Below are 16,171 nucleotides of genomic sequence, written 5' to 3' on the forward strand. Positions count from 1 at the left end.
CAGAGAAAAAACCTGAAAAATTTCTTTTCCTTCCGATGGGGTTAAAATTTTTAATGGAAAGTAGGCTCTAGCAAGCGGATATCAAACCTTCAAAAAAAGGAAAAAAAATAGATTCGGGGATAAAAGGCAAAAACCAGGATGGGGTGACCAATTTTCGACCACATTTTTTATGGTATTTGTCAAAATATCCCCCTCAATGTTTTAGTTTAGGTACTTAAACTATAGCCTACATTTTGTTGACAATTCAGCCATATGGCCGTTTCTGCCTATCCATGCTACTGTTTCTCCCTTTTTTCCTCCATACTTAAGGAGGTCCACATTGCATGAAGTCAACCTACGCGAGAATATATCAGCCGATTTGTCATTCAATATTCTTTCCAAATACTCGTATGTGAGACATTGCCATTATAAACTCCATTTAGAACGGTTAAAGAGACTCTGAAACTGTTCTGTTGCCCTCTCTATACATTTTTTCTCTGCTATAGCTAAAATTTTGATACGATACAGCATCTAGTCTAGGAAAACCTAATTTTTTTTTGAAAAAGTGAATTTTTCTTGGGGAGTGGGGGGGGGGGAGAGGTCATTGGACAAAACCCAGGGACGCCAAAGCTGGACAATGCTGAACTGGGCGGGGATTTCGGTTTAAACCTCTGAGACATGATTTTTATCAATTTTATTTTTGTTTTGATAACTAAAAATGAATACTAGATTGTGTTTTGATTCCCCTTGTTAGAGGCTACACTAATCTTTTTCGTTTCTTTAGAAATCTACAAGTAAATCTTTGCTGATAAATGTCATAGCATTAAGTCATAAAATCTCCCTCCACTCCCCCTTGCCCTAGTATAGAAGTAGACATCTCTCCTCACTCCATTTTCATTTTAAATAGAATACCAATGGGAGATCTTTACCTGTGAACAAACTGGAAGCTTTTATTTATTTTAGGGAAAAAAATTCCAGCTGAAAAAAAAACCGGATTTTCAACTCTTTTCCAAAACAGAATAAAACGAATTTTAGCCCATATGAAGAAATTTCTTTCATTGGATGAACCTGAAATGTGACTGCCGCAGCGAAATTTAACGTTTCAAAACCTAGCTTAATATTTAGAGAATTAAGATAGTATCGATGACGAAAATCTTTTTGGCGTAAGAAAAGACGAAATAGAGTCCTTAAGACCTTGTCGAATTGGCCTCCTATTTTTTCTACGTCTATGGTCAAAGTATAATCATCTACTGAACAAGTACTGACAAAACTCTCCAAAAGTGATCCCGCGTACCTCAGCGCCTCTAAACGCAAAATGTTGTACTACTTAATCGCTCTGAGCCAAAGTACTTTGCTCCCAGCCAATCGCCCCAGCCAATAGAGCGTGATTCAGGCGACGAGTTACCCGGAAATTTGTATTAAAACATAACCTAAGGGTCTGTGTAAATTGTGTAACAAAGGGTCACTTTTTTTGTGTGGAGAGGATAGGTTTTGTAAGTACTTGTTCAGTAGATGATTATACTTTGGTCTATGGTATTGACACCAAAACACTATCGATAACAAGAATCCTCTGGGGCCAGAAGAGACAAGTTCGAATCCTACAAGTCCTAACCTTTACAGCCCTCCTCTATATGGCACATCTTTTTTTCTTCTAAAATGTTAACGTTTTAAAAGTAAAGATTGCACTTGCCACATAAAACCTCACTTTTGCCCAAAAAGGCCGTTTTATTCTAGTCGGTACCTTTTTCATATGCAAACGCAAGGTTTCATAACATCATGGTTGCAGCAGCAACCGCCACCTAGTAAAGAAAGAAGAACCACAACCCATTGTGACCAAAAATTAAAAAAAGTAAATAGTGACAGCCACTGTAGCCAAAAATAGTGACAGAAAAATTGTCATTTTTAGCTGATTCAGGAATTGTAACTATTATCTCAGATAGTCTAACTAGTAAAATGTTATTCCAAAAACAAATTTATGGGATTTTCAAAAAAGAGCCTGAGACCCCTAAAAAATGGCGTTGGGTCAAACAAAAAGAACACCATTGGGATTTTCATGACCAAAAGTTCTGTATAGGAAACTTACAGTCCTTAGGCTTGAACAAAGAGGAAAATCACTTTTTGCATGGGTAGCAGTGACGTATCTTCTTTTTTTCTCCACTACAAGCGGGGCATTGGACCATCATAGAGAGCTGTTTAAGGGCTCATTTTAAAGGAAATTATTGCATACACTGCCTTTTATAATTATCAAAACACAATTTTTTAAATAACATCATTTCTTTGATAAAAAAAAAACTACACCTTCGCATTCAAGTGATGCAAAAAGGTAAGTTGAGTAAAGGTAACTTTAGAAAAAAACTAACTTAGAGGAAATACCGCAAGCTTAAAGCGTTAAAAAAAAGAAAAAAACTGGCAAGTGAGAATGAATTGCCATATTTAGCTGATTCAGTAATGGTAAATATTATCTCAATTAGTCACAATAGTAAAATGTTATTTCAAAAACAATATTATGGGAATTCCAAAAAATAGCCTGAAACCCCTAAAAAATGACATTGGAATCGCCATAGCCAAAAACCTTATATAGTAAACTGACAGTCCCCTGGCTTGAACAACGAGGAAAATTACTTTTTTGCATAAATTTCATTGATACATAAAAGATTTCATTGTCGTTTAGTGGCGCAATGGGTGTGATCTCAGCTACAACGATGCAATGCAGGACTTGGAATTTGACTCCGATAATGAGATTATGCAAAAGAATCTCCGTATTAATCCAAGCAAGAACGTATTTCATCGCTATAACATGATGTCATCATTTATCATCTTGTAGGCTATGCCCGCTTATCAAACCCATTGCAACTAATAATTAGAAAACACGTTCTAAATAAATTTTAAAATGTGAAAGAATTTCAACTTTAATCCATGTTAAACTTAAAAGTAGAGTCATGATAAAAACGAATTTACAGGAATTTCAAAAAAAGCCAGAAAACCATCAAAAACAGTGGCAGATCAAAATAAAAAATATACCATTGGGATCCCCATGGTCCAAAGGCTTTAACTGGAAGTTTTCAGCACTCTGTCTTAAAAATTGAAGAAAATCACATTCTAGCTTGTTTAGCACTGACTTGTCCTTTTTTAAAAAGCAGCTCTTGCAGGCTACTGGAACATTATCGAGAAATGTCTAAAGACTCATTTGAAGGCTAATGCTAACCCCAACGCGCTTTTTATAAATCCATCTTAACAATACTATGGTAACACATGGATTAACAATACTATGGCTAAATGAAGCTATGAGATCATGGTAAACTGTCTCTATATACAGAATGAATTTATAAATATAGGCTAGCTAAAGATATTTCGGTTTTACATTGCAGATAATTCTGACATCCGAATTGATAAGTATTTGCATCCGAATGATGCAACGTTTTTTCTTTTCAAGGAAATCAGTCTTCAACTCCGATCACAGGCAAACATATTGCTGCACATGAAATAAAGTTCACAAAGATGGCAGCAACTCTCACATTCCACAGCGGAAATTGGTAGGAATCAAGCATTGCACACATTTAACTTAACATTTTTATACCTTATAAATATGAAAAGGGACATACGTGGAGAAAGAAAATGCGTTGGTTACTCAAATACTTTGCTTTTAAATTTTCTCTCAATACAAAATGGAAATTGTGCAAAATGTAAATTTGTGAGAGGAGTAATATTCATGATGTAAATGAAATGTACCAGCATAGCAGGCCGGAGGTCAATAAATGCCAAGTCTGAAAATTGCGTTAAACCTGACAAAATATTTTAGCCTAAGCAAGGGATCCTTTTCCGTGTTTCTGTATGCAGAATGTATATTGTCTTGATCATCAAATTAGTCACAACCGCGTCAATAATCTTTTATCCTCCATTTTTCACTTAGTCTGAACAGTTATTCGTATAGCGTTCATCCACAAACAGTTTCAGCATGTTCTAATCTAGAGGCTTGTTGCGGAATAGCATCAGACACGCCATCTTTTCAGGCCGACAATACCAAATAAATAAGATAGGTCCATGATAGCAGGCCTTGGGTGCGTTCAGACTTTGGACTTGAGTTGAACCACAGTCAACTTCAAAGGTTTTTACCCGCGGTAGTCACAGCTACTCTTATCGCTATACTCTCAAGCTCTGGCAGACATTTTGTAGCTCCTGGACCAAGGCCGTATCCATGATTATATATATATATATATATATATATATATATATATATATATATATATATATATATATATATATATATATATATATATATATATATATATATATATATATATATATATATATATATATATATATATATATATATATATATATATATATATATATATATATATATATATATATATATATATATATATATATATATATATATATATATATATATATATATATATATATATATATATATATATATATATATATATAAATTTTTTTTGGGGGGGGGAGGAGCGGGATTACAAAACGCATCAAAAAGTTATTTATATTTATGTTTATTACTTTTTTTACGAGTCAGACATTTTTTTTTGGGGGGGGGGATACTTTTTATAAGGTATATACTAACAGGTTTAATTAAGGTAGACTACAGTAAAATTTTACCCAAGGCTAAGTATTTGATATGACCTTAATTTGAGATTTTGAAAGTTGACTATCAATTTCTTCCCTGAAATTTGCGAAAGAATCAAAATGTACCCACGCATATGTGGGAAACAAATGATAAGTATAAACCTATTAGTTAGTCTATCATGCATAGGAGATAGGCCTTTTTTAGCCATTGTGTGCTAAGCAGCAAAAAAAAAAAAAAAAAAAAAAAAAAAAAAAAAAAAATGGAAACCAAAACGCTCTTAACCAAGTTCCCCAAATGGGGACTTGATTTTTAGGTCCTCTGGCTATAAAGAGTTTGCTGTGTATTCTGTCAGATGACTCAATTTTCAATTGAAGTAAGTTACATATTATTTTCGTACAATAGAGCTAACCGAAACTAAACACACGGAAGAAAAATGGTGCAAAATATTGCATATTATTTTCGTACAATAGACCTGAACAAAATAAGCATAAGGAAGAAAAAAGGCGCGAAATATTACATATCATTTTATATTATTATTTCACAGATTATTACATATTAGTTGTATATCATTTTCGTTCAATAGAGCTAACCGAAAATAAACACAAGGAAAACATGGTTCGGAATATAAATTGCAGCCTAAATTTATTTGCATTTCGTGGATATTATCTCCCCTCCGCCAAATTGAGTATCCATTTTATAGATTTGATGTCATTATAAAGAGCTAAAACTTATCTAACCTGAGTGGAAAAAAGCCCTTAGAGGATAAGGCGACTCCAGAGCCATTGATGGCGCATAGGGTATCGAATGATATTTCAGTTCTTGGGTCTTTTTTACAGGGGCAGGGAGCCAGCCTGTCCCCAAACTTGCAGCAGCAGGAATCGAACCTTTGGCCCCATACTGCCGAGGAGAGCATCGATCCACTGATCTACCATAGTGTCAAATTTGTACCATAACAAAGGCTTGAGCCAGGATTACCGCGACCACAATGTCAGATCCTAACCACTTGCAAAATAAAAAGACATTCAAATTTTTATTCCCGCAGTTATCAAAATAATTAAAAACACATACAAGTTTGGAATCTTTTGCTTAGCCAATGAAATTCATGACGACCAAATGAAGAACAAAATGGCCGAAAATGAAATCGGCAAATGCTCTCTTTGGGCTAATGTTGTCAAACTGAACTTTGTTGGCAGGATTTATTTGCAGTCTCAAACATACTGAAAAACAGAAAATAGCAATTATTAGTAGTTTTATTCATAAGACAAAATATATCATTATTAAAAAAATAAGTCACAATAAAATTGAATTTTACTTAAAATTAATTAGAATTAAATTTAAGTTAAAAAACACAATAAAATCGAAAAAATATTAAAATCGGAATAAGATTGGCGTACACGCACACAGCGTGGAAGACGAGATGGGGCTACACTGCCCTTCGAAATTCGACATATGATCCTCTCGTATATTGAACTAGTTCATGTCGTTTTATCGACTTTTTCATTTCTTGGCTGTCAAATTACTTTAATAGCAGTATACTTTGAATGTTTTGACATTTATTTATCAAAATAAGAATTAATGCAAATTAATCAAAAAAGATTGCAAATTCTATATGTGAACGATTTGCAAATTGAATACCTTGCAGCCCTTTTCCCAGGGACTATTGGGGGTCACGTCATTCCCAAAGGCATAATTGTTGGAGCTTTCAACTATGCTGGATCAAATGGGCATCTCAAAATTTTGACCAAAAGCCTTTGGGGAGAAAAAGGTCGTGAGAGGGGGGCTAGTTGCCTCTCAATCCGTTTTAGTAGCTTAAAAACAGCACTAAAACTTTCGATTTCTGTTCGAATGAGCCCTCTCCCAATCTTCTAGGACCATTAATTTGATATGATCGCCCCTGGAAAAAAATTAACATGCATCCACAGCCTTTTTTTGTGGAAGAAAATACCAAATTCCAAGTTTTTGTAGATATGGGGCTTAAAATCTCTACAGTAGGGTTCTCTAATATGCTTAATATATGATTATCAAAATTCCTTTTTATAGAGCTTCGGTTACTACTGGGCCGAGTCGCTCCTTACTTGCAGTTCATTACCACAAATAGTTTTATTGAAAATTTCTTTGAAATTGTTACTAAACTGCAAAAAAATTGCACCAAATATAACCTAAACTGATCTACCTAAGGGTGAATAAGTGGCTGGAAATCTATAAGATCCTTAAAACTATTGTATTACAGTATGATTATTAGTGAAATTAGTGCTTTCAGAAAGCCTAGACAAGGCAGTGCACTTTGCTATTTATTTATTTCGAATTGCGGATTTCGGTGAAGATGGTGCTAAACTACAAAGAAATAGCCCCAAATCTAACCTAACTTCCTACAGCTAAGGGTTATTAACAAGCTAGAAACCTATAAAATCTCTCTCCTATAGAAGACTATTCTAGTAAAGGATGGCTGCCAGTGAGATTAATGTTTTTGATAATGGTAATAAGCTTACCTAAGCTATGGATGTCAGGTATTGTGTTATCTTGGAACGATAATTTCGACAGGACCTGTGCCTGTCATCATCAGGTTCAAATTCAAGACTCTTGCCAGAATATAAAATCAATAAATAAAATAAAACTAAAATCACTGAACAACACTAATAATACGTCGAACTTGGAACTAATGTTGTAATATGGCCCGGATTTTGGTAGAGGCATTGATGGCCGCTATCCTTGTAGATCTCAAAAAGGTTGGGTCTATAGATGTAGGGTGGAGTTTTTTGCGAGTTCTTAGCCTATGGGTAATGGGTTCCAAAATTTCACTGATGCGGAACTCTCCATTGTATTTATTATTGGCTGGTTTGTTTTTAGCAATTTCCAGAGCTTCTCTGATTTTCTGCTTTAAGAGTTGTGGAACAATAGCAATAAGTTGAGCCTGGTCAAAATTAACGGAGTGAGAAGGGTTTTCAAAAATATGATGGGCCAGTGCAGAAAAAGTATCTTCCTCCTTAAGCTTTGTCTTTTTAAGGCAGGCATCAATGGAATCAGCATGTTCTTTTAATCGGTGATGTAGAGATCTCATGGTACGACCTATATAGGTATCACCACAACTGCATTGAATCTCATATACTCCTGGTGGATCTGAAGTGATCTTATCTTTGCCTTTGTTTAAGAAGAAGGAGAAGGTCATTCCAGAAGGAAAAATCACCTTAAATCCTAGCTTAGTGAGTTTGGAGCTTAAAATGTCAATAATCCCCTTAATATAAGGCAATGACAAAAAGGGTTTATCTTCTTCAGTCTTAGGTGAGCTCTTGGTTTTTGTGCTAATCTTTCTCCTGGAGATAACCTTATCAATGACTTGTTGGGGCTAGCCATTGCCTATAAGAACATCTTTTATATGATCAAGTTCAGCCTTCAGCTCCAAATCAGAGGAACACACTACAAACGCTCTATCAACCAGCGAATAGACTACAGAATTTCTAATTATTGGGTGGTTATAAGAGTCATATCTCAGATATCTATCACTATGAGTTGGCTTTCTATTTACACTCAAGTCAAACCTAGTTTCCCGTTTGGTAATGAGAACATCTAAGAAGGGTAATCTGTGGTTATTTTCAAGTTCAATGGCGAACTTTATATCTGGATCCTGCTGGTTAAAGTATTGAGAAAGGATCTTAATTTGTCTTCGGTCCCATTCCAAATTATTAAGCAATCATCTACATATCTCATGTAGAGTTGGAGATCCTTGAAGTCCTGCTTGAAGATATTATTTTCGATATATTGTAGAAACACCTCACTAAGAACTGGTGCCAAGGCTGACCCCATTAGTATGCCCCACTTCTGTTTGTAGGTTTGATGCCTGAAAGTGAAGTAAGCATTGTTCAGACATAAAGACGTGAGAATAATGATGTCTATGGTGTCTAAGATGGTCAGTTCTTTCCAGGAATCATCATTTTCCAAAGCTGATTGTAAAGCTGGTATAAGTCGGGCCAAGGGTATGCTAGTAAACAGAGATACAACATCGAAACTGCACATTGTGGTATTCTCCAAGATGTTGATGCTTTTTAGCCTTTCAACTGCTTCTTTGGTATTTCTTATTGTGTGTTGGCTGCTAAGAGTTATGGATCTTAAAATACCAGCCAAATACCTTTCCAACTTTTGTGTAGCTGAACCTATTGTTGACACAATAGGTCTAAGGGGAATATCTGGTTTGTGAATTTTGGGTGCACCATAAAATCTAGGAATGACCGGTCTGACAGGACTAAGTTTCCGATAAAGTTGATCATTAATCCTATTTGTGAGACTAAGATTATCCAAAGCTTTTTTGACATTATCATAAGCAACCTTTACAGCATTGACATTAACTTTTTCATATACTTTGTTGTTATTCAGGAGGTTTAATGATTTGCTGACGTACTCGGTCTCATTGAGGATTACTATTGTATTACCTTTATCAGCTTTGGTAATTATGATGTTGGTATCTTTCTTGAGATCTAAAAGAACATGCTGATTCCATTGATGCCTGCCTTAAAAAGACAAAGCTTAAGGAGGAAGATACTTTTTCTGCACTGGCCCATCATATTTTTGAAAACCCTTCTCACTCCGTTAATTTTGACCAGGCTCAACTTATTGCTATTGTTCCACAACTCTTAAAGCAGAAAATCAGAGAAGCTCTGGAAATTGCTAAAAACAAACCAGCCATTAATAAAGACAATGGAGAGTTCCGCATCAGTGAAATTTGTGAACCCATTACCCATAGGCTAAGAACTCGCAGAAAACTCCACCCTACTTCTATAGACCCAACCTTTTTGAGATCTACAAGGATAGCGGCCATCAATGCCTCTACCAAAATCCGGGCCATATTACAACAATAATTCCAAGTTCGACGTATTATTAGTGTTGTTCAGTGATTTTGGTTTTATTTTATTTATTGATTTTATATTCTGGCAAGAGTCTTGAATTTGAACCTGATGATGACAGGCACTGGTCCTGTCGAAATTATCGTTCCAAGATAACACAATACCTGACATCCATAGCTTAGGTAAGCTTATTATCATGTACAAGAGTCAGGTTGGCCTCAGAGAATATATTAGTAAGACCTATGGAGGGTGTGTGGCCAAACAAGTCAAAGATCTATCTCTCCTATTTAGGAAGAAAGCTAGAATCATTAATCACCAAAAATTCTTACAACAATGTAAGAAACAAAATTTAATTCCACACTCTATGAGACCCAGAGTGAAAATATCTAGCAAGAACGATAAATCTGCTCAACACAAAGCTGGCCTAATCTTTATTAATCATGAATTAAAGGACCTTCAACAGAGGAAAAACATGGTTTTTCAACAGATCAGTACAATTAGACAGCAACTGAGTAATACTCTTAGCCCAGAAGATTTCACTAAGGTTGGCAAGATCCATGACAAAGATTTTAAGTTTGTTTTTTCAATAACCAGGAAAGTACATGTAGACAAGCTAGAAAAATTTAAATTTAAGAAGTCTGCTACTATGGTTACACATAATCCTAGAGTGGCATCAGGTCCAGCAGTAATAAATTTAACTCAAAAAACATTTGACCAAAAGAAATTAGACATTCTTTCAAAACGATGGAAATATTTTATCCCCCCCACAAATATACCAGTAGAAGAAATCATCTCCAATATAGAGTCAGCTTTAATTCTAAACAAGAAAACAATCAATGTTGATCCACAAGATATTAGAAGCTTGGTTTCTAATACCCTCAGAAAAGTTTTTTCCAAAAAGAAACATATTGATGAGAATCTAACAAGAGATGAAATGAAGATCCTCACAGATCTCAAGAAAGATACCAAAATCATAATTACCAATGCTGATAAAGGTAATACAATAGTAATCCTCAATAAGACCGAGTACGTCAGCAAACCTCCTGAATAACAACAAAGTATATGAAAAAGTTACTGTCAATGCTGTAAAGGTTGCTTATGACAATGTAAAAAAACCTTTGGATAATCTTAGTTTTACAAATAGGATTAATGATGAACTTTATTGGAAACTTATCCCTGTCAGCCTGGTCATTCCTAAATTTTATGGTGCACCCAAAATTCACAAACCAGATATTCCCCTTAGACCTATTGTGTCAACAATAGGTTCAGCTACACAAAAGTTGGAAAGGTATTTGGCTGGTATTTTAAGATCCATAACTCTTAGCAGCCAACACACAATAAGAAATACCAAAGAAGCAGTTGAAAGGCTAAAAAAGCATCAACATCTTGGAGAATACCACAATGTGCAGTTTCGATGTTGTATCTCTGTTTACTAGCATACCCTTGCCCCGATTTATATCAGCTTTGGAAAATGATGATTCCTGGAAAGAACTGACCAGCTTAGACACCACAGACATCATTATTCTCACGTCTTTATGTCTGAACAATGCTTACTTCACTTTCAGGCATCAAACCTACAAACAGAAGTGGGGCATACCAATGGGGTCAGCCTTGGCACCAGTACTTAGTGAGGTGTTTCTACAATATATCGAAAATAATATCTTCAAGCAGGACTTCAAGGATCTCCAACTCTACATGAGATATGTAGATGATTGCTTAATAATTTGGAATGGGACCGAAGACAAATTAAGATCCTTTTTCAATACTTTTAACCAGCAGGATCCAGATATAAAGTTCGCCATTGAACTTGAAAATAACCACAGATTACCCTTCTTAGATGTTCTCATTACCAAACGGGAAACTAGGTTTGACTTGAGCGTATATAGAAAGCCAACTCATAGTGATAGATATCTGAGATATGACTCTTATAACCACCCAATAATTAAAAATTCTGTAGTCTATTCGCTGGTTGATAGAGCGTTTGTAGTGTCTTCCTCTGATTTGGAGCTGAAGGCTGAACTTGATCATATAAAAGATGTTCTTATAGGCAATGGCTACCCCCAACAAATCATTGATAAGGTTATCTCCAGGAGAAATAGTAGCGCAAAAACCAAGAGCTCCCCTAAGACTGAAAAAAATAAACCCTTTTTGTCATTGCTTTATATTAAGGGCATTATTGACATTTTAAGCTCCAAACTCACTAAGCTAGGCTTTACGGTGTTTTATCCTTCTGGAATGACCGTCTCCTCCCTCTTAAACAAAGGCAAAGATAAGATCACTTCAGATCCACCAGGAGTATATGAGATTCCTTGCAGTTGTGGTGATACCTATATAGGTCGTACCATGAGATCTCTACATCACCGATTAAAACAACATGCTGATTCCATTGATGCCTGCCTTAAAAAGACAAACATTAAGGAGGAAGATACTTTTTCTGCACTAGCCCATCATATTTTTGAAAACCCTTCTCACTCCGTTAATTTTGACCAGGCTCAACTTATTGCTATTGTTCCACAACTCTTAAAGCAGAAAATCAGAGAAGCTCTGGAAATTGCTAAAAACAAACCAGCCATTAATAAAGACAATGGAGAGTTCCGCATCAGTGAAATTTGGGAACCCATTACCCATAGGCTAAGAACTCGCAAAAAACTCCACCCTGCTTCTATAGACCCAACCTTTTTGAGATCTTCTAGGATAGCGGCCATCAATGCCCCTACCGTAATCCGGGCCATATTACAACAGTAATTCCAGGTTCAACTTATTATTAGTGTTGTTTAGTGATTTTAGTTTTATTTTGTTTATTGATTATATATTCTGGCAAGAGTCTTGAATTTGAACCTGATGATGTCAGGCACTGGTCCTGTAGAAATTATCATTCCAAGATAACACAATACCTGACTTCCATGGCTTAGGTAAGCTTACTACCATTATCATGTACAAGAGTCAGGTTGGCCTCAGAGAATAGATTAATATTTTCTAAACAAGACTTAGCGCATTGGTTGCTTTACTTAGTTTGAAGTTGATAAATGAATCTCATTAGCATAATTACTCAAATAAATCTAGATTTTAGGTCATGTGACCAATAGTCTAGAAAAAGAAAGGCTTGGAGATACACTCAATACTACTTTACATTTATCATAAGTTCCTGAAAAAGAAAAAATTAAGTTGGAACAACTTGTTCCCATTTAGTCTGGGTGTGAAACAGTTCCCAAAATCATTATTACACACTTCCTAAGGTGTTGACTTTAAGGTTTCCTGGAATGCCTCAATCTGATAATCTAAACTTATGTCTTCTTTAAAAAATCAAGCAGAAAAAAGAAGGACTTGAGTACTTACCAGCTAGAACAAAGCATCCTACAGAGGCAGTGAATCCACTCAGAACGGAATTGAAAGGGAATGTGCCAACTAGACAGCAATAACCAAACTGCACAACTCCCATCAGCAAGACGTATGCTAGGTACACATCTACAATCTTTAGCCGTTTCGATGTTGTTTTCACATAATCAGAGGCAAAGCTCTTGACTACCTCACCAATAGTAATTTGAGCCATAACTGAAAAAAGAAGAGTCGTTCAGATGATATCTTTTCCATTCAAAAATTTTTACTAAAAGCATGTGATTGAATATTGAATTTTTAGGTAGTTTTTGTCATCCCCCCCTTCCCTAAAAAAAATAGCTTAAATAGCCAAACATGACAAATAGCAAATTGATATTGAATAGAAATAAATTTTAGAATCCAATTTGACTCTATATATTAGATGTACCCCCCTTCCGTACCATCCATATCCCTCCAAATCCCAACTAAACTCTTACTAGAAACCAAGTTTTAAGTATTTACGGTCTGTAAGTTCCTTGGTTGCATCAAAATGACGTGAAATATTGTACCAGTTTACCAGTAATACCCCCCCCCCAAAAAAAAAACCGCTTAATCACAAAGGCCGTTAATTAGAATAAATAGCTCTTATGAAAGTACTAAAAAATCTCTGGCTTAAAGAGTGACGTATTGACTAGGGGGTGAACCCAATCATATATGTAATATTTTCTGTTCGTTTAAAGTTTTGTTGTTGCTGCTGTTGCAGTTGAAAAACTTGTTTTTTTTATGTTTAATTTCGGATCTTTTTTTGAATAATGCTGGGAAGTCCGGCGTCCCCTTCATAGCAATGTCCATTCCTCCACGAAAACTTCCTTCATGGAGAGATCCTCCCACATAACCCCCGACCCCCCCCCCCTACTACCCATGAAAAATCTCCCCTGAAAACGTCTGTACTGTATACTTCCTAATAACCAATGCTATATGTTAACATTGGGTAAAGTTCATAACTTTCAGCCCTCCTCCCGGGAACTTCGGGGGATTAAGTCATCCTAAAAGACATACTTATAATGTTTTCGAACATGCTGAACAGAATGGCTATCTCAAAATTTTGATCAGGTGACTTTGGGAAAAAATGAGCGTGGGAGGGGACCTAGTTGTCCTCTATTTTTTTGGTACACTTAAAAAGGGCACTAGAACTTTTAATTTCCATTCCAATGAGCCCTCCCACGATATTCTTGGATCAGTGGTTCGATGCCATCGCCCCTGGGAAAAAAAAACAAATACCCACGCATCCGTGATCTTTCTTCTGGCAAAAAATGGAAAAGTCCACATTTTTGCAGATAGGAGCTTGAAACCTCTACAGTAGGGTTCTCTGATACGCAGAATATAATGGTGTGATTTGCATTAAGGTTTTATATCTTTTAGGGGGTCTTTCCCCCTTTTTACGAACATAAGTCAAATTAGCTCTGGTACGTAACTTTTGATGGAGGATATTAAACTTGTTGAAACATATATTTGGAATCAGCATTAAAATTTAATTCTTTTGATGTTTCTATTTGTATCAAAATACCGTTTTCTAGAGTTTCGGTTACCATTGAGCCGGGTCCCAATAACCAATACTATATGTAGCATTGGGTAAAGTTCATAACTTTCAGCCCTCCCCCTGGGGGCTTTAAGGGATTAAGTCATCCTAAAAGACATAGTTATAATATTTTCAACCATGCTGAACAAAATGGCTATCTCAAAATTTTGATCGGGTGACTTTGGGAAAAAATGAGCGTGGGAGGGGGCCTAGTTGCCCTCCATTTTTTTTCGTCACTTAAAAAGGGACTAGAACTTTTAATTTCCGTTCCAATTAGCCCTCCCACTATATTATAGGACCACTGGGTCTATACGAAAAACCCTGAAAAAAAAAAAAAAAAAAAAAAAAAACACCAAACCGTGATCTTTCTTCTGGCAAAAAATTGAAAATTCCACATTTTTGCAGATAGGAGCTTGAAACCTTTACAGTGGAGTTCTCTGATACTCTGAATATGATGGTATGATTTTTATAAGCGTGCTCCAACTTTTAGAGGGTAGTTCGTCCTTTTCTTGAACATCAAACAAATGTTCTAAGGTATTGAACTTTTGATATGTAAGATTAAACTTGACAAATTTTATATTTTTGAAATAAGCATTAAAATCTGATTCTTTTGATGTATCTATTGGTATCAAAATTCCGCTTTTTAGAGTTTCGGTTACTATTGAGCCGGGTTGAACAACCACGAACTGTTTGATCATTCCTCATATTTCCCTTTTTATCAGCATCTTTATGGAATGATGAAACTTGCTACTGAAACAACTTTAACTTTAGTTATAATGTTGTTAACTTTAGTTAATAAAGTTACGTTTAGTTAATAAAGATGTTAACTTTAGTTAAAGTCTGGTTAACTTTCGTTAACTTCGTGTCTTAAAGGAACATCGTTGATTAAGAATAATCGGGCATGAATTGGAATAATTATTTCTTATTAAACAGGCATCTCTTTTTGCAGGGAGTGTATTTTAATATTGGATGGCCAACAGCCCAGGCAAAAAATCGAAAACGAAACAAAAAGTACGTTGACAGGATCACATCACATGGCCTTACTTCTGCATTTTGCAAATGACAACTTTTTAGGGATAAAAAGGCTGTTCTAGCACAGTATTTAGTATCCGCGGCGTCTTCTCGAGGGGGGGGGGTAGGGTCCCACCGATAATTTTGAGAAAAGGTTATTATAAAGCCTATGCCAGTTGACTAACCGGATATAGACCCCTCTTGCCCCCCTCCCCCCAGAAAAATTCTGGAGCTTCACCCCTGCTTAGCATGGTATATTTAAGTAAAGCCTACTTATAGTAGGATAACTTACTTTTACATTTGGCAAATGGTACCTTTAGGGGATGATAAGATTAATTCGGGATAGCACTTAGGTGGTCAATGGTTTAAATTCCTTTTGGTTGCTTATTTCACAAAAATAACATTCATTCAGACATTTTATAGGAACAATTTGAACAGTAAAGGCAAGATCAATAATCCACTGGAAACATATTTTGTCACAAGGAAGGTGCTTTTAAATCAACTTTTTGTTCTCAAAATGAATGTAGAATCTATTTTCTTTTTGTTACACAATAATTGATAACTTTTGGTACAGTTGTGCTTAATGGTACACAGCGCTATAGATTGTCGAATACAGTGATGGAGACCCGTAAAGCGGCTAATTGCTATCTAAATGTTTCGAAGAGCGTGGTTTCTCATTGAATTTACAATGTTTTAACTGTTGTTTTTTGGGGTTTAGGGGGGGGGGGACCTAGGTTAGGTTACGTATTTAATATATGGTTTGCTTTACACCCTCCCCCTAATGTGCAAATATATAGCCCAAATTTGTTTCTAAACTACGAGTATTATATATTCATCCTTTTTTTTATTGGCATTAACCAA

General features: G+C 35.5%; 1 protein-coding gene across 3 annotated transcripts in view; it reads right to left on the reverse strand.

The window, feature by feature from the left end:
• Positions 1-5,585: 5,585 nt before the first annotated feature.
• The window catches only part of LOC148940266 (dolichyl-diphosphooligosaccharide--protein glycosyltransferase subunit DAD1-like), a 39,943-nt gene continuing 29,357 nt past the window's right edge, over positions 5,586-16,171 (reverse strand). For 2 of the 3 annotated variants that reach the window (XM_089106341.1, XM_089106340.1), the window contains exons 2-3: positions 12,742-12,957; positions 5,586-5,787 (exon numbers count right to left, since the gene is read on the reverse strand). In XM_089106341.1, the coding sequence (XP_088962467.1) occupies positions 5,657-5,787; positions 12,742-12,955 (345 nt within the window). In that variant the 5' untranslated portion in view covers positions 12,956-12,957 and the 3' untranslated portion in view covers positions 5,586-5,656. Of the gene's footprint in view, positions 5,788-12,741; positions 12,958-15,602; positions 15,806-16,171 lie in introns of those variants that run through there. The other variant, XM_089106342.1, reaches the window with a different exon arrangement.

This window comes from Artemia sp. Qi Xiang Cuo, chromosome 20, assembly GCF_049724085.1.
Source record: "Artemia sp. Qi Xiang Cuo chromosome 20, ASM4972408v1, whole genome shotgun sequence".
NCBI classification, from domain to species: Eukaryota; Metazoa; Arthropoda; class Branchiopoda; order Anostraca; family Artemiidae; genus Artemia; species Artemia sp. Qi Xiang Cuo.